The 19,731-nt window shown below is 38.2% G+C and overlaps 1 protein-coding gene across 7 annotated transcripts in view; it reads left to right on the forward strand.

Annotated features, from left to right (window-relative positions):
- The window catches only part of COL24A1 (collagen type XXIV alpha 1 chain), a 127,220-nt gene that overhangs the window by 63,474 nt on the left and 44,015 nt on the right, over positions 1 to 19,731 (forward strand). For all 7 annotated transcript variants that reach the window (XR_011152419.1, XR_011152420.1, XM_069022919.1 and 4 more), the window contains 6 exons: positions 2,007 to 2,060; positions 2,791 to 2,835; positions 8,310 to 8,363; positions 8,972 to 9,016; positions 17,846 to 17,899; positions 19,652 to 19,705. Coding sequence is in view for 5 of the 7 variants with exons in the window: in XM_069022919.1 (XP_068879020.1) it covers positions 2,007 to 2,060; positions 2,791 to 2,835; positions 8,310 to 8,363; positions 8,972 to 9,016; positions 17,846 to 17,899; positions 19,652 to 19,705 (306 nt within the window). In the remaining 2 variants the exon portion in view is untranslated. The remainder of the gene's footprint in view (positions 1 to 2,006; positions 2,061 to 2,790; positions 2,836 to 8,309; positions 8,364 to 8,971; positions 9,017 to 17,845; positions 17,900 to 19,651; positions 19,706 to 19,731) is intronic.

Genomic DNA, 19,731 nt, shown 5'->3' on the forward strand with positions numbered 1-19,731 from the left:
TTTTATTTTTAGAAAACTGTTCTCACTATGCTGCTATTTTCCTCATGTTTTTGTTTATGCTTCCTCAGAAGCAATATCTATTTTAAAAGCCAAGAAAGCAGGGTAAGCTTTATTTTTTAACAGTTGGTGTGAGATAAACTCAACCTCTTGGAAGTTTAAGCTCTATTGAATGTGATCAGCTGTCTCTAAATACCAGTAGAAGTCCTGGATTGTGAATGTTCCCCAAATTAGTGCAATAATCAGCAAATCTGACCTAAATCAATGTTCAAATGATTTATTATGTAATTTGGTCTACAGGACATTACTCAGCTTGGAAACAATATTTTAGAAGGTGTTTGATCTTGATCCACCACTTTCTAAAAAAAAACAATGTAACACACATTTTTAAGAAAAAGGGAATGAGAATGTTTTTTAGAAGTTCTGAAATAACTTTGTTTGTTTCCTGTGTTGTTCTTTGCAAGTATTTATGCTCTCTAACCAAGAAAACGGAAAGGAAAAGATGATCAGAATATGCTGACTACCACTGTAGTTTTTCCAGCAGTGTGTATTGTACCATGGAAGTAGCTAAGAGGTTCCTTCCCCTGTTAACTTATGTTTGTTTGTATAACACCTTTTAACAAAGTGATTATTAGGAGTTTCACCTCTTCTGGAAGGGATGGTCGACTGTGAAGTTATGGATGTGAAATACAGGATACCCTATTTGCTGACTCCTGTTTTTTTCCAGATGCTTTGCCACACGTGTAATGACTACCTTCATTTTCTGTTTGTTGCCTGAAACCCCAAGGAGGAGATGGAAATTTCATTTATATTCAGTTTACAGTCTGGAGTTTGTTTCTGGATCCAGTTAAGTGCAGTGGAAGGATGTGTACAGTAGCAGTGCTGCTGCTATTTCCACAATGCCATTACACTGCAATGAAAGCCCTATCTCCTAACGGGCTTTGCTGTTAGAATAAAACAACTGTTATGCCAAGACAATTTCATTACTAACCATATAAAAATATTACTTACATAGTGCTGCTGAAAGCCCTCCTGTCACTTCTGTGGTGGATGTCAAGCAACACTCCACCCCAGTCCTTCCCAGACTGATGGCCTCGTTGATGAAACTCACTACTTTGAGATGGCCTGTTCCATTTTTCTCTTCCATTTTACTTTGCCTGCTGAGTAAAATGTTGCTGGACCAGTGCCTGGACCAATGTCTAGACTTCAGCTTCATTAGTACACAGTTAATAAGGCTTACACTTTCCCACTGTTGCTTTCTTCAGAGGATAATCATATCTCTCCTAAAGGGCAGTTTCTTTGTTCTTGTTGCTTTATCTGATATGGTTAAGCTTAGGTTTCCCAGAACAATAATATGTTTACACATTTTTTTTGTTCTATGCCAGGTCAAATGCTTTTCCCAATTATCCCATTGTAATTAGGGTGCCCGAGGTTTTTGACACACTGCTAGCTGCAAAGTCTTTTTTACAAAGTTTTGGAAATATTAGTGTGAGCAGTCATGAAAACTCTGAGTTGGCAGAGGTTAAGGTGCTTTATCTCTAGGAAGCTCATTATAATCCTAATAGAAAAGTAAGGGCTGAAAATCACAAGTAGTTTTGGTGGTTTAAATGCACTTAGTAGTTTCTTTCCATTGCAATGTTGTCAACACATGTTATTCTAAAGACTACCTTAATAAAAGGTCTGTGCATTGATGATGCTTTAATCTTAATATGGTAGTGTGCTTTATCTCTTTAAAAAGAGAGGAATTGTTCTATTGTGTTCAAATATTTTCCTATTTCCTTCTCACAACATCAAAAGAATAATATTTCAACTAAATTTGTGTAGAAGTTTGTACTATGCTTGGTTTTCTGCATCTTTGCCTGGCTTACTAAAGGAAATACTATGAACAGGGGTACAAAATTAAGTCTGCTACCTCAATTTTGGATTTTAGTCCAGGTTTGTAAGACGAAAAATCTAGACCAACATGATTGCCAGTTTTAAGTTCTCACTGTGTTTGTTTGGATGTTTAGGGAGCTCTGGGGGACCGAGGGCCTCCAGGGCTACAAGGCCCCAAAGGAGTTGAGGTAAGATGAAAAAATTATCCAATTAAGAGATTACGTTTCAAAGTTGTGAGGGGTTAAGACGGTTAGACAACAATGGTTAGGTGTGTATGGTGTTGTGTATGGTGTATGTGTTTTGAAGGGTTTTTTTGCATTTTGGCAAGTGTTTCAAAAAGTTTTTAGCAGCCTCATGGGGTTGTGCCATGTGTGGTTTATTTTAATTTCAGTGGAATCTCAGATAATATGTCCAGAGCTGGATGTGGTTATTTTAGTAAACTGGGGAGATGGGAGGGAAGGGGGTTAGTACTATGGAGATAGAAAGCATATATCCATTTAACTACAGTGTCCTAGATAATCTTAAGTAAACACTTAGGCCCCTATTAACTGAAAGGGGAGAAGGGCAGTTCTTCATCTTACAGAGTCATCAAGTATTCTTAATTCATCATCATAAAAATAAATTCTCATGTCTTGTAGGCTAAAAATAATTAACATTAGAAATAATTTAGTTGGTGATTCTGAAGGTAGACCTCAAGACTTCTAAGTAGCTAGATGATGGGCTTCTGTGACAGATACTGAGTGAGTAAAAGCTAAGAGTGGCAAAATGGTCTGTTTCCAGGTGTTTCTATCAGACTTGCACTCAGACAAACATGTATGAAATTTAGGATGATAAAATAAATACAAACAATTATCTGCAAATATTCTTTTTTAAAACTAGACTTGGCATCAAGATCATTGAAGTCCTGATTTCTTTTAGGGAGAAGTAGGACCAGCTGGACCTATTGGAACAGTCGGCCCAAGAGTAAGTATAAGTAATTTTGTTAGGGTAGGCTATTTTTCAGTAGTACTGCTTTGAAATGTAAGTTTAATGTGAGAAGTGACCGTGATAAAATGGCATCTCCTGAATGAATGTGTGTTTCTCCTCAGAACATGCTCAAAGCAGAGCTGGGAGGGGAAATGATTTTCCATGCAAAGGGTTTGAAAGGAAATCACTGCCGTAGTGCACAAAACATAGTGCTCCTCTGAGACAGATGAAACTGCCATGAACCGCCTAGGGACTGAACCAGCTGATATATCAAAATATTTAAACTGGGGAAGAACCTACTCAGCTCACAGGGAGAAATATAAAGGATGTATGCTTTAAGAAATCCACCAGAAACCTGGGGATAGTTGCTGAAAACAGTAAAGCTGGAATGTCACACGGCCGTTTATGCTGACATGTTTTAAAAGATAGAAGTTTAAAACTATCATCCAATTTTTTTGTTAGTTATAAAAATGCACTAGTGTCTAAGAATATTTCAGTGAAATTGAAGCTTATTTTCAGAAAATTTCTAAGCTAAATTGGATACTAACCTGCAATAAGGATTATAGGAGTGTCAGTAAGTTTATTGAATGCAATTTGATCTTCTGCCTTTACTTGATTTGATTATGTGTGGTAATCACTGACTTGGCTTTCATTCTGGATGACTTCCCATTTCTTGCATGAATTTGAGATTCTTTTCCACTGTTCTCTGCTTTTAGAGTGGATATATGCTTATGTCATTTTTCCTACTCATTAGCTAGTCAAAGCTTGGAATTTGCTTTCTGTTAAAAATGATATTAAAATATTTACTTTCCACATAGATTAGGTGTTAAACAAACTCATACCAAAACAAAAAAAAAAAAAAAACACAACAAAAAAAACCACCAAAAAAACTGCAAAAAACCAAACACAAAACCATCCCACAAAAGTCTCTTTGTTTTTCAGCTGAGGAAAACATGCTAGAAGTTAAACAGAATTTCAAAACACTCTGTAACTTAGTTCAATATTCAGTTTAATCTGTGTGAGCTTCTGCCGAGAGCCTCATGGAAATTTTTATTTTGGCTGCATCATCCTTTGAATCTCCTCCTTGGGCAGGGCTTCGTGGCTGGACAGCAACTCTCATGTTGTGCTGTGGCAATTGGAAAAGAACATGCTGCAGTGGGTGACTCATGGGCAATGAGACACCTACCTTCACATCATCCACATCACCGGGCGTGCACAGGCCACCATCAGCTGGTGTCAAAGTGACCCAAGAGGAAAACTTTTTGTGTAACCTAGCAAGCTGAAATATTTTTAATCTATTTTGGGTCAATTTGACCTAAATTATTTAGGTTTTTATTTCTCTCAGTGGGAAATGTGCACACCATTGGCATGTCTTACGGCTCTCTGGTTTCTCTCTCACGACAAGTTGTTGAGAGAAGAGTATGTGCATCTGAAGTGGGCCCCAGGGTTGCTGTCTCTAGACATTTTTTAGTAGCTTGCTGGCTAACATCCCCTCCTGAAATGAGAGATAGGGGAAAAGGGAATTTTGCTTGATGGGCAGCCCTGCCTGTTTTTCCTCCCTGTCCAGGGACCCACAGGCTCTTGCTTGGATTCTATGGCTTCTCTTGACTCCAGCTGTTCCACAGCTCCAGGCCAACTTGTTTGTGCTGCTGTTCTGAACTCTGCTCTCATCTCTGCTTGTCCTTGGTGCTTCACTCCCACATGTAACAAACTCTGAGTGATTCTGTCAGTGAGAGAGTCACAGCCATGACATAAAATCTCATGTAGTGTAGCAGGACTGAGTCAATAAGGTGCTGAACACATCTGTCTTTTTAAATTATGCAGTTTATCCCTTCCTTGGTTGCAATTTGACATTCATTTGATTTACATAGCTTTTGCTTCTGTTTTCCGTGAAAGGAGTTTTAAAAAGTGAATGTTACATCTGAAAGTAAACACTATCAAAACTGTATTGTCACTGCACTAATTAAATAGCCATGGGGGCAGAGGAGGGCTCTGAGAGGGACCTGAAGGAGTGGTCTGGCCATGCATGGCCCCAAGACACCATCAGCTGTTAGCTCTGTCTTTAGCTGACAGATGTGTTTAACTTGTGTTTTGCAGCCTTCAGGAGTGGGAACTCTTCATTCTCCTCGTCAATCTGCTTCAGTTGTTTGCCTGGTTTACAGATCCTTTTTCTAATGTCTACTCATTCTATCTGAAAGTCTTGCCTGTGCTTTTCTCACTACAACCTTGCTTCCTGCCCCGCAGACCTTATCTGTGGGTGCAGTCAATTAGGTTTGTCTTCTTTTCAGCCAGTGTTACCTTAATTTTGTAGAGCTTGTCTGAAGTAGGTGAAGTATCCCTGTAGGTGATAGATTGTAAACCTTTGATTATTCTTATGAAACAATAATGGAGAAGGTTTCTAGTGCTTCTGGAATCCTCATCTCTTTTACAATTTCAGGTCAAAATATCCAATCCCTAGTGCAGGTTTAGGCATGTGCCAAGCTGGCAGCCATAAAATTTCACCTCAGTTTTCTCCCTCCTCCCTCGCCTACCCTTGTTTCTAACATTTGCTTCAAAAAACAGGCAAGAGACCAAAAACCCCAGGACCCACCTGACCAATGCTGCCATCAAAATAGATCATTCTCTACTAGACTAGAAGTGAATACAAACCTACGCAGAGTTGCTCAGTCCCAGCTCAAAAAATAATTTCCATGTGTCTAAAGTAACTGGAGACAAAACCAAGGATGTTCCCCTGCTCACTCAGGATATATCTCAGTTCCAAAGACCTCAGTCTGTTTCAACTTTGGAAGAAGTGTTAGCTGAATCTGATCACATCATTTGATGTTTCGTTCATTCCTTTCCAAGCCTTCCCACCCACTCTATTCCAAAGTCAAATACTTCCATTGTCTTAAATTAATCCTCCTACATAAAAAACCCGATTTTTTGGTATTTGCTTAATTGTCCTGTGAAAATACAGTAATAGACATACTAAAGATGTGACTGTGTTTATTCAGTTTCCTCCCACTTAACCCTCTCTCTCAAAAGCTATCCAAATATTAACACTGTAACTGTCAGTGTAGCTCAGCTCAGTCAGTACAAGCATTGGTGCATTTTATTTTTTCATATCTTCATTGCTGAAGAAGAAGATGCCTTTAAAAGAGTGGAGATTGTTTTAAACCAGAAAGTAAAAAGGAACTGTTGCAAGTTGATTCCTTTCTGAGACACGTGTTAAGCAGAAGCTGGAAATTATATGTCATAAAATGAGCAGATTCTCCTGATGATAGTGGAAAATGTTCTCAAATCTGCCCCACACCCCCAGTGCAGTATTTTCTAGAAGTGCCTTCCTGTGGGCTGAAGACATGTGGGAAGCTTATGGAGGGATCGAAATAAAGTGATAGTGGGAGATATTTATATTAGTATATACACACCTGTACCTACCAGTTGTGAGGTGAAAGGAAGTACTGTTGGTTGCTGTTTCCTGAGAGAAGGGTAGAACTCTCAAGTTAATATTTTAGGAAACGGATGTTTCCTTTGGGATTACCCTACCTTAGAAGAGTAATTTTCTCAGGGGTTTGCAAGCAGAAAATCAGCCATCCCTAGTTTAACCTTCTGTCAGTGGCTTTTCCTCCATGTGTAAATGTATCATATTTCTGTTTAAAGCCAAATCCATGTGCTTCAGATTGCTTTACCAGTTAAATCCACTTGTTCCATTTTCTGATCAACTTCCATCTGTTCTATGTCCTTTGCAGCTAGTACATAGCTGGGGAATGACAGCCAATAAACCTTTACAAGCTGTAACTCCAATTCAGTTCTCATAAGACTTAAAATTATCAAGGTAGTTAATAGGGGCCACTAGGTTTTTTTCAACGAATTTCACTTAAAACATTTTAATGTTACAGTCTTGCTGTACAGAAAGACCTTAAGTTTCTTTACAGCAAAGTAGTTAAACAGCATGTAGTGACCTGCAGAAGCCCATCACTTGTTCTTTGTTAAGCCCTGTGGAAAGACATGATTTGCTTTATCTGGATCTCTCAGAACCTCTCTTCATGGTCTTTTCTCCCTGCACTCCTGGCTGTACCATATTTTAGTCCATTGGCAAAAACAAAAAAAAGTTCCTAAAGTTTAGTTGGAACTATTTATTAGTTGGAACTTGTTGGGCAAAATGAAATCACTCAGGTAGGCAGAGAGAATGAGAGAGATAGAAAGGGTTTAAAGTGAGAAATCATGGAACCTGCTAAGACAATGTACTTTTAAGCCATATAGAGAATTTCTCAGATGCCTAGGAACTAACACACACATTGTGCTCTAAAAGATGCAGAGCAGCTGAAGGAAAAGAGTCAAATGAAAAAATGCCATGTCTTTTTAAGAAACCTTTTATTATCTGTTGCTTCAGTTGCTCTTTTCTCAGGGCAGCCAATGCAGAATGGAAAGCTCTTTTTACGGACTCTGGCAATTCCAATTATTCAGTTTGCTGGAACAGCCGCTGAAAATTTCCTTTTAGCACAAATCTGCATCTTTTTGATAGTGAATCATTAAAATGTTAAATTAATTTTCTTTCTCCAGTTGTCAGCCTCCAGCAATCTCATCAGCAGCTTGCTCAAGAACCAGATCCAGTCCCCTGGAGCTTTATATATTGCTGGACTAGGGCCTTTTCCTCAGAGCAGATGGGGAAAGTTTGTCCAGGCTGGTCTGTGCTGTCCAGATAGCCAAATGGTTAGGCCATGTTTTATGTTGTACAGGAAGTAAAGTATACTGGGAGGGCAAACAATCTCTAAAAAGGGAGACATAATTATGACATCTAATTGAAAATTAAGGGGGAAATCTTAAGGATTTGTGTGCCTTTGTGAATTTGTGTGAGTGACGACAGAGGAAGGGATGAATGTTGCAAAGTGCTTCAAAGATCCTGTCAGTTTGTGGCCTCCTGCTCTGATTGATGTTGCTGTGTTTCTTCCAGCTAACAGTGTTATCACCAGAGTATCACAGCAGCAAGCTCTGTCAGCAGCAAAATGCTAGTGGAGAGAAATGAGGCTTAAAATCATCAATTTTCTGAATAAAGAGGAGAGGATATTTGAGCTGATTTTGTCTGGTTGAGGAAGAACAGCTATGACACCAGTCCCTGAAGTCTAAGCATCAAATTCTGTCAGTGTTGAGTCCCTATTCTGCTGGAATTAACTAGGAGAGAATGTGGCCTTGCCTTTTTCTTGTCTCCTTAATATGTCTTTTCAAAGTGAAATTAAAATGTGGTTTTGGATTTTGACAGTTTTTACTCAGTGTTAACTGCTGTAAGACTTAATATAAATTTTGCTTACTGTTCCAGTATTTGATGAAATATTCAACAGTGTATTTTCAGATATAAATTTCTAAATACACTTGCTTCAAATTTTTGTATTAAATATTACTAATACACTTATTTTGATACATAGATACATTGGGATGAAATTATATTTTTGAAATAAAATATTTACAATATTTTGTTCTAATCCTTATATTAGGGAAAGCCAGGACAGAAAGGTTATGTAGGTGATCCTGGACCAGAAGGTTTAAAGGTAAGTGATGGTTTTGTGTATGAAATAGAAGGTATTTGGAGTAGAGTTAGACTGGTATTTACAGTGCCATGACAGTGAAGGGATATGAGTATACATGCTTCCATTGAAGATAAGTGTGTATCATACTGATGATTCTGCTTTCTTGCAAGATCCCATTTTGGAAAAGAAGAAATTTGTTAAAATGTCATTCAAATGTCAATTCTCCTAATATTTCTTAACAAAATTAAAGTTATCAATACAGTGCACAGGCGACATTTACCTTTGAAGCAGTAGTGAAATAGTGATGGTAATTTGCTGAAAGGAAAATTTAAATAAAAATAGAGTCATTAATTTATAGTATTTGTTGACTTAATGTGTTTAGTGAGCACTTAATTGACAGTTTTTATTTTTGCAGGCAAATACTGAATACATTAGGACATCATTTTACAAAGTTAAAATTAGCCACTGACAATTTTTTTTGGTTACTTAATTTTAGCTTTTAAAGTTTTAATTGGCAGATGTAATTTAGAAAATAAAGAGACTCTTGGAAAACAGAGGACTTTAATATACACATATGAAAGAAATTACTTTTCTAGTGAACTACATCATCTGTTTTCTACATTTAACAGGGAGAACAAGGAGACCAAGGAAACCTTGGAAAAACTGGTGAAGCAGTAAGTTCAAATTCTCTTTCTGTTTGATTTTTAATTCTATTTTATTTGAGAGTGAATAAATCATTTGTTGCAGACATCATCTGATGAAGTTTGCCTGTATTCAAAGCTGTAGGATGTCAGTTATACCTTCGTAGCCTTTCAGATTCATACTATTTAAAGAAATTTCCCCTTTTAAGCATTTTCCAGAATTCTGCTTTTTTCCCAATATGCTGTGTGAGTATTGCAGGTGGTTGTAGGGATTTTCCAAGGCATGTTCATGTAAGTGAACAAGTGATCCTTTTCCAGTTAAATCATTTGACAGGCTGCATTTAGCCTGAGATGTATTTTGCAGGCTTGTTCTGTCTACCCTCCACATAATCACAGAGCTCAAGGTGACCTCATGGTGACACATCGTCCATCCTCTTCTGCCTAGGCAGGATCTGTTATCTTTACATAATTTCTGACAAATATTTGTCTAACCAGTTATGAAAAAGCTCCAAGACCAGGGCTTCTCTATTTTTTAAGGAGTTCTCTTGGTTGTGTAACCTGATTCCTTTCTGCTGGAAACAGCATTTTACATATGATGGCTGTTATTTTGTGCCCCTCTCATTCTTTCTTTTTAGACTTAACAGTCCCAATTCAATTAGCCTGTCATGTTTTTGAGATAATTTAAGTCACATTCTAACTCCCCTGTAGTCTGTTTCAAATTCATCCAAACATCTATGACTTGAGCTTACTGCCTAAACACTTCAGAATTGAGAGAAGGGAAACACTGCTTCTTACAAGCCTACTTCTTGCCCAGATGTGCTCACTTTTACAGTAGTGTGTTGTTATTCAGTTGAGATCCACAGTCTCCTATCCTTCTTTTTTTAAAGGCCTTACCTCTCTCAGTTCTTCCACTGTAGGTGCCTTTTTAGTTGATAATTGTCATTTAAACATACTGCCTTGAAATTCTCTCTACTTAATTTCATCCCCTGCCCTTCTGTATTTTTAACTTTTGTCTGGGATTTATGAGCAGATGTGAGCTTGTTGGCCCATAGCTGAGTTACCCAAATGTTGTCTAGAACATGACTAATTTGATTTTATTTCTAGAGTTAATGATAGAGTTGAGGAGAGATACCACACACTGGTTTGGGCTTAGTGCTGTACTCACATAAACTCTGTCCACCTTAGTTGGTAGTCAGAGTTAGCTCCCCATTGTCTGCAAAATACTGAGCAGATGTACCTCAGGCAACTCATCAGATGGTTGGTTAGTGCTGGAATTTTACAAACTGCTTGTGAGTCAAGTCCAGTTCTGCTGGGCACTCTGGAGATTGTGCTCTGGGGAAGGGCACTGAGAAGCTGTACTCTCAATTAGAAGTATCTGCTTAAACAGGAGCCAACAGTGCCATGACAGACCATAAGGTGCCCTTGAGAGTCATCCAGCATATCTCTAAATGCAGCTTTTATTACATGTGAACTCTGGCTTTCAGCCTGTAACATGTTAGGGAAAATTTATAGCATTTACTACGTTGAATAGTGCCACATGCACCAAAACCCTCAACAGAAGACAAAGCTAGGCTCAATCTTAAGTCCTTACATGAATTATAGTACATAAAGCAGTCACAGAAACTACTTGTTTAACCTTAAGTATCTGGATTTGATGTAGAATTTTTTCAGTGGACTTGAATTCAGTGGACAAATTTTCCATGACTCAGATCTTTTTTATGAACGTCATATCTTTCACCACTAGAAGAGTTCCATTCTATCTCATAATTATTAGCTCAAATACACAATCAATGATGATATGTTGCAGTGATGTTGAATAAATAATCATACCACCTACCTAACCATATTCAGGGTCAAGCTGCAAGAAGGAAATAGTATTTTCTATGCCAAACAAGGGGCTGTTGGAGCTCTGTTACAGTATTATAAAGAAACGTAATTATGGCCCATTATAATTACCATTTCCCACATGTGATATTTGAAGAATTTGCAAGTGATACAGGATGGCACATGATACCTGGAAACTGAAATAGTTTCTAAGTTATTGGTAAATATTTCTTATTTTTATCTGTGGACTGTAGAATGCCTTTTGCTTTATGTACATGTATCTAATCAAATGAGCTTCATAGGCCCTTGATCCTATTATGTTACCTTTGCATTATCTGGCAGAAGAGGACTAGTGCCCACCACATGATCTTTAGGGGGATAATAAATATTATGTTGTCATTAAGGCCAATGGTGAAACACCGAGGAGACATGAGCACACTCAACTCTCAGACCTTTCAAAACCTCTTTCCTTCACTTCAGTCACCACTGAAATCTGTAACAGTTAAGCTTTTCCAAAAAAAATTGAAAAGTACTGACAGGAAGAGGGTGGCTTTTCTCATATGCATAAAATGCTTTTCCAGATGTGAGCCCTGATGTAAAATATTCACTTCTGTATGCTTTGGATGCAGGTTTTACTTCCAGCTTCTCAACAGCTTCTGTTCGTAACAAGTAATTTCTCTTTCCCTTGGCATGCACATAGAGTACAAACTTCTTAATTCACAGATAAACCACTCCCTGCTATTCAGTATTGGCTCTGGTGGCATGAGGTCATCTCTGGAGTCAAATATGCCACACACAAAACAAACAAACAAAAAGTTTGAAAAACAGAAGACAAAGTACAGGAGCAAAGTACAAGTGCTATCAGTGGCTGGGACAGATTTTGAGATGGAGTCAAAAATAGGTACGGAGTAAGGCATCTGTCCTTACTGATGCCTTGTTGAGTTTTGTGCTACCAGATGCTTGGTGACACTAAATACAAAGAGGAATTGTACAAATAGCAGTAAAAAATGTGCAACTACGGTACAGTTTATTTAATAGTAAAGGCAAAGGGAAAAAGAAATTGCTAAAAAGTTGATAGTAAGCCCAGTGTCTAAAAAATTCTGTGTATTTGGTTTCTCCCTTCTGCACCACAACCCCACCAGCCTCCCTTTTTGGCTTGTCTATGGTTTTCTGTTTATTCATTATCTCTGTTGACAAACTTCTTCAAATTACAGGATAGAACATGTATTTTTAAGCCCATGGTTAAAATATATTCTACTGTTTTTCAGCAATGGGGAATCCATCACAGCATTCCAGTTTTCCAAATGATAACTAGTGTGTTTCCTGAATAAGCTGTCCAAAGAAGCAATTTTGCAATAATAAATCCTGTAAATGCTGAATTCATAGCAAATTACGCCATGACCACATGTGCCTGTCTGCTATTAATACCAAAGGGTTGCACCAATATTTTTCTTCTGTTTCTTTTGATTTGCTTACTTCTCCTGGTATCATTCATCTCCTGTCTTTCACTCATATATATCTGCCACTGCTGTTTGAGGTGCCAAAATAGTTATTCCTTTTCTGTAGCTGCTTTCCCAGATCCTGCTTAATACCTGCTTAGAAAAGTACAGATAACAACTCTGCACTAGCAGGGAAATTGTAAGACCAGGAGATTGGAGTATAACACTTGGTTATTCAGCCTAGTAAGGTGGAATATGTGCTGAAATACAGCTCTGTGAATAGCCTAGAAGCCATAGTATCCAACATTTCTTAGGTCACATGAAGCTGCTGATTCTTCAGAGCACATTTGTGCCAAAATATTTCTGGATGCTTGTCCACTGTGGAAAGAGAGTAGACCAAATTTATAAAATGTTCACTGTGGTCATAAGCTTAAATGACACACATTTTAGAGTATATCAGGAATGTGCTTAAAGTCAGACTTCAGACACTATTCCTTAACCAAGTCCTGCAACAAGAACTGTTTTTCTGGCTACAGCATATGTTGTGTTTGTTTAAAGGGGAAGGGAGGCAGGTTCAGGTGGGGTTCCTTGGTTCAGCAGAGCTCTGAGCTGTGGTAGAGCCAGCAGCTGTTCCTTGCTGCAGGGTATTTGGTTAACTGCAGGACCATCAGGTCCGATTGAAGAGGGATTGGTTAAGATAGTGAGAAGTAAGGGAGCAGCAGACAGAGCAAATGTACACTGCTGATGAGACAAAACCTTTTGGAAGTCATGCCAAAAGAAACAACCCCTTCAGCTACTGAGAAAATTCCCCTTACGTTTTGGGGGAGGAAAATCTGACTTTGCTGACATGTGCAACTGGATTTTTTTGTGCTTAGATAAGGTGCTGCTCAGTGATGGAGAGCAAATATTTGAAACAAACTTCAAGAATTTCATACAAATGACCTGTTTGTTCAAATGTCAGGGATGATTTAAGAAAATTATTTATTTCTCAGCTTTTATGGCACAAAATGCAACTCATCTGAAATTGAAAGAGTTGTTTTCCAGGATTTTCTTAGTTTCATAATGCTAGTGTTTACCCAAGCTGTGCCACTCTGAATAGCTAAGTGCAAGCTAATTCCTGTTTTTCCTTGCCACCTCTGTAAAATAAATTCTGCCCATACACTTCTGAATTAGAAATCACTGACATTTATACACACACTGAGACAGAGTACAAGGGTACAACTGTCAGCTGTAGTATGTGCAACTGGTGTCAAAAGGCAGAGTTCATGAACACAAATCCTGGAAAAATAATCTTCAGAAATTACATGTCAGCAAAGTTCACTGGTTGCAAATAGTTTTTGAAACAACAGAAGGAAACCAAGCTGAAACAAAATGTGCTTTGCCATGAAAAGAAAACCTTACAGTGCAGCAAAGGAAAACCAGTGATGTTCAGGCTGTTGATGGCAGCTCCAGAGCCAGCTGCAAATGGTCAGGCTGCAAGAGTCTGTGAACGGCAAGAAAATGCTGCAGTCAGGCCATGTGCCTCTCAGCTGAGTTGCTTTTGGGAAGAATTACCATAAAGCAATTACCGCATCTTTCAGGGAGGTAAAAATTAGCTGGATTAGGCACCAGGGATGCATAATTCAGGGAGAATGGAAACTGCAATTTCTTTTGCTTGAAGAAAAGATTAAGTGAACTTTAAATCATATGTTCAGGATGCTCAACAGAAGGAGTTCTTTGAATTATCCTGAAAAGTCTGGGCTTTAGGGTTATACAAAAGAGAATTTTAAACCATAGACCAAAAGATAAGTCAATTGAGGAAAGCCTTTTTTTTTTTTTTTTTTCAAAGTCTGGTGAATGCATGGGACATTGCCAAGGGCTTCCAAAGAAGGAACTATTTCAGCTGCTTTCAGAAACCAGTTGGATAGAGATTATTGTAAGTTCTATGAAGGACTTAACAGTGAATGGTAATAATGATACTTCTGTGTCTTATGTTGTGATTCTTGTTTTTTACCCTATGAGACCTGATACACTGTAATTCCTGCCCAGAAGAGTGGGGAAAGAGGTTACAGTACTAGAGGTTAGCTTTATCAAGCTGTTGCTCATTTTTCTTGAAGGATTTTTTGCTAGTGGTTCTCTTTATCATTTGGTTTCAGCTAGAGGAATAGTACCTGCCCATGGTATCTGCAGTTTAGCTTCCCAGGTTTTGTCAGTGAGCACATCCTGCTCCCACTGTCTCAGGCAGCTTCCTTTATATGCAAGGATTCCTCTACAAGTACTATCAAACAGAATTACCCTTACACTGGTGTTACTTAAAGCAAAATTTAACCCATGCATTTCTTTCTTAAAACTGCTGTAGATGAAGTGATTGGTGCCAGTACATTTTGCCTTTCAAATATTCAAGTAGTTGAATTTTTGAGTCCTTTAATGAATTGAGTGAAATATCAGCTGCAAGGTACAAATATGGTGCATCTCTGCTCTTATTCACTTCCTCCATTGGCAGTAGCAAATCACAGATTTTCACTCAGATTATAACCTCTGGTTGATTACCAAGTAATTTTCTCAACAAACAGAAAATTAATAGAAAAATGTTATTGTGAGAAGATAGTATTTAAAATTTATTATGTAATCTCATTAAATGAATGTTGAATAAAAATGTTTGAGAATGCTAAACTGTAAATGAAATAACATTGGATTGGAAAAATTTCAATTATCACAGAAGAACACGGCAGGTAACTGCTGCCACAGAAATGTTTGGAACCAGCTGTATATTCACTTCCAGATACCAGGTTTTTCAATGGATTACTCCATACTTGGGTTTGCACTAAGTGTACAATGTGTTTTCAATTATTCAGCTACAGTCCAGTTTCTAACACGGAGCATATGCCCCGGCAAGATGTTTTTGTCTTTCACAGGCATGTGTTAGTTGTGAGGTCTGGTCTCTGATTCTTTTTCCACAAAATGCTCCTGTCAAGAAGGTTTCTAAAATGCTGCTGTTATGCTGTTATTGTCACTGGAGACTTTTACACAAGTCCTTGTAAATGAAAGTTGATGACTATTTCTTAATAAGCTGCTGATTTCTTTTTTTAAACACTTCAGGATTTTTTTGCTTCACTTTTTTGTTTTCTAATACATTCAATTTTATATTTGGAATCCACCACTGCTCCTCAGAGGACCAAAGGGATGCTGGAAGACATTGGTTCTACAGATCAACTTTGGACTGTATTCATTCTCTTACATAAGATGGAGAAAGAGTTGAAACCTCAATCCAGTTCTAGTAGCTGGTCTTTGTAACAAGCCAGTCCAAATCTGGGATTTTAAGAGCCACATGATCTTACAGAAAGTCTGTAGGGAAAACATCACTTTTTGGCTAATATGTTGACAGAACAAGATGTTTTGCCCTCTGTACTTTCTTTTCACTGAGTACTATTAATTTTTTGAAGATCCAAAATTATATTCCTAAGGAAGTTCTTTTGCACTCTTGCCTCTGTACATACCAGCCCTAGCATTTTCTCAGTCTCAGACAGTTGACCTCTGTTTTGAATGGAGGGCTGGAAGAGCATTTGGTTAACCTGTCATTAATTTCTTTCCCCTTCATACCTTCTGAAGTCCCTGTTGCTTTTAGCATTTCACTGGCTTCACTTCAAGTCACCTTGACCATTGTTTTGTTTTCCATACATACCAATTCCCGTTATGCCAAGTTGCTTTTATATCTTTTGTATCAACCTTCTTAGTGTTTTTGCTTTTACTTAACTACTTTTGAGGAATTCCCAATGTATAGGAAAGTTTCTATTTAATAGCCAGCTTCTATCCTCGCTCTGGAGGTTGCCATAGGCTTACCCTAATGTGCTAGGGAATACAAAAGCACATTCACAGTCACTGCTTCCTAGTCATTCCTGCCTAGTCATTCCTAGTCTTTCAGCCCAGAGCAACCAAGTCAGGAAGACAGTACTTCTGAATTGAAAAGAGAACTTGATCAGAGGCTGTATATTAAATGGTTCACTGCTGGGGCAAGGCACAGCTCCCCATTCTTCTGATCAACATCTTCAGTCCTGTAAACAGTGTGGCATTGGGTGGGAGATCAGGAGTATCTCTGTGGAAAGAGAACAGGTCTGAGTTTCACCTTGGCTCTAATGATGTCTTCTGTTCTTTCTGGAATAAGGGAATCAAAGTGTTTAGTCTTTAGCATTTTGAAACTGTACCTCCACACCTCTTATCATGATAAGCAGGAGTACAGGGTAATTCTTTGTCGCAGATTTCTGCCTGGTACTGAGGCCTGCTCTTGGCTCTGACTGGGACCTTTCGCTCTCAGAGTTCATCACAGAAGTCCCTCATTGCTGCCAGTGACGTCTGGGCCGTTGCCTTAGGGCCAGTATCAGCAGGACCAATCTTTGGCTGTTGCCAAGCCAAGAGACATCTCAGTTCTCACACACAATACACAAGTTCCCACACATAATGTATCAGTCCAGCAGCCATAGAGATGCCTGCTTATCTCTTTAGTTCCTTCCATAAAGTAATTTGTGCCAATATTGTCAGCCTCAAAGGTAGCTGTATCAATGGCTCATTGCAGTATGTTTAAACTGTGGGATTTCCAGAGTGGCTAGCAGTCCAAGACAACAAATAATCATAAAATCTCTACTTACTTTGCACCTGTTCTGTTGAACTACTTGAGGCTGATCTGTATTCAAATTCTACAGATAAAGGCTGCATTTTTATTTTTAAAAAGTAATGTGCTTTTTTTTTAAATCACTCTTCAATGCCAAGTACTGCTACTAATGCTAGTTCCTTCCTACACACATGGAAATGGCAATGCCAATGTGTGAACTGACATAATTGACTTTTTTTTCCCCCCTTTTTAAAGTGTTACAGACATTGGACAGTTGTGTATCATATCACTTCTGGGAGCTTCCACATTTCTGCCGTGTTCCAAGAGCAGTTGTGCAATGTACTCTGGGCACTTAGTGCTTTTTCTTCACGCTCAATGTGTCATATTTTTCTCAGCTGGAACCTTGCACTATAATTTCTTAATAAGGTTTTTAAAAGTACTTCCTCTCATGTTCCCCATCCCATATGGTAGTACTCATTCTATTCAGTGGAAATTTGTGAAAGAGCCTCAGGAGAGAATTATTTCATTTTTTAATGCCTGAAAGGTGCTGATACTCTGACTTCAAAGGCATTTTGGGCTCCTAATCTTGAAGGGAAAATTCTGACAACACCTGATCCAATATAATTTTTGTTTTGACTGCATTTTACTTTGTTCCACTGAATTTATTCCCTTTGAAATTTGTGGTCAGACTGAAGCCCTAGAAGAGCAATTGTCCCCTTTAATGGTACGTTTGTAAAGCTTTTAGCAGTGCAAGATTGAGCTCAGTGGCAGATCTAAGCTGGTAGGGTAGTATTGTGATTAAACTACTGTAATTTCCCTTCTGGCAGTAGCTATTTGCTGCTGGTGTGTCTGGATGCAGTGGTCCTTCTGCATGGTCTGTGAGCCAGGCTAACTCGTGCAGCCCTCACCTTCCCACAGGTGCACGAAATGGGCCCTGCTCTGCTGCTGGAGAGCTGCTGACCATGAACTGGCATAAACATCGTGCAAGTAAAAGTCTTCTTTCTTTTTATACAGGGATCAGCTGGCTTACCAGGAGAAGCTGGGCCATCTGGAAGCCTTGGTGAAAAGGTATAATAATGGATCTGACTACTCAGCAGCTTTGAAAACCGTAGGGGTGATAAAGTACTGGTGAGAGATCATTTACAGACCACTGTCAGAGCTAATATTCCTGTAGCTATTTCAGAGCACAGGGATGTAATAACTGGTAATCCAAATGTTGTTATTTGAGTTATGTATCTGATACCCTTCATTTTACTTCACAGTTAATTTAGAGTTGATAGTTTTGATATCTTACATTATATCACTTTACTATACACTGCTATTGTTTCAGAGAAACTGGCATAAATTATGCTTGTTTTATGCAGTAGTCACTGGTTTTGCACTAATGCATAATGAAGACAAAAGTAGAAAGGCAAAACTTGGCTGTATACATTGTCTGAATAAAAAAGACCATACTGTGAGTTTTGTCTGCTGTGCAGTAACAGTTGTGTTTGTGAAAGCAAAGTTTGGCAGACTCAACGTGACTAGAACAGTATAAATAGCTTAAGTGTATTTGACATGGCTTTATTTAGGTGAAGTATTTGAAAACTCAAAAACAGGAAACTATTACTGGATGGCATGTCAGCTTCAATTATGATAAAACCATAATTGTTTGTCAGAATGATGCAGCACCATTTGTATTTCTTTCCTGCAGGGCTGAATTATTTCACCTAGACTGGTGTCTGCTATTTAGATATTTTATTGAGAAAGTCTTAATCTACTATTAGTACTTCCATGAAAATCTGATTATAATTTATATAATCTGTGAAAGGAAATACATCAGTGGAAATCTCTGCTTGTTAAAACTAAAATTTAGACAAATCTCATATGGCTTTCATCATAATATTGTCTTAGAATTTCCTGTCAAAGGATTCTTGTTCTTCATAATTACACTTGGCCCAGCAAAGATTACCTTGTGCTGCTGCTGGTAGTTTAGCTAGGAGAGGAAAGGCAGCAAAAGACTAATTAATTTATCAACAGCAATTGGAAGGAAGCTTCTTCATGGTGCAGTAATTGTCACTGCTATGATTCTGTAGAATTTATTGTCTTCCTCTCTTATGGATTAAGTAGTGCAAGGTAAACGTGCTATGTGGATTTAAATGACAAATGTATTTCCAGCATAATTACAGTAAGCAATATAAAATACAGTGCTATTACTATGTCATGTGTACAATCTGTAATAAAAGTGTAATCTTCTGAGGGTAATCTACAGCTAAGTCTGACATTTGGGCTGGATGTGAAATGAATGAAAGGTGAAAAGGTATGTAAGACTGGAAAGAGACCATTCTTGCTTCCCCACTCAAGTTGCTTCAGCAGCTGTTGAAGGGCTGGCCTTCCTTTTAGATCTGTGCTTTCCTAACACATACTGAAGAAAAGAGGAAGAGAGAAGCAAAGTTTTCTTTTTTCTTTGTTTGTTATCCTGAATTTTATGGATTAAGGAATGTACTATAAATATGACACACTCAACAGAGAGAAAATGGATCTTCTAGCAGCAGTTCTCAGAGGCTGATGTAGTATCAAACCTCCTCTTCAGTCTGGGAAAATAGGAGACACAAGAAGTCAGTTTTATCATTTTTCCAAAAGATGATTAGGCTTGTAGGAGGAAGGAATGCAGAAATTAAAAAAAAAAAAAAAAAGTTAAAAATGGTCTCTGCACTGTTTCTGAAGGGCAGTCTCTCAACCAATAGTTATGCACTGCCAGGTTGCTCAGTGGACATGGAAAAAGGGAAAGAATATTCAATGTTATTTTCTTTTTCTTCTTTTTTTTTTTTGTTGTTAAAGGGAGAGCGAGGCAGTCCAGGACCTGTAGGTCCTCCTGGAGAAAAAGGTGTCATGGTAAGTTACAAGTAATGTAGAATCCA

Source organism: Aphelocoma coerulescens, chromosome 8 (genome assembly GCF_041296385.1).
Source record: "Aphelocoma coerulescens isolate FSJ_1873_10779 chromosome 8, UR_Acoe_1.0, whole genome shotgun sequence".
In the NCBI taxonomy this organism is placed as follows: Eukaryota; Metazoa; Chordata; class Aves; order Passeriformes; family Corvidae; genus Aphelocoma; species Aphelocoma coerulescens.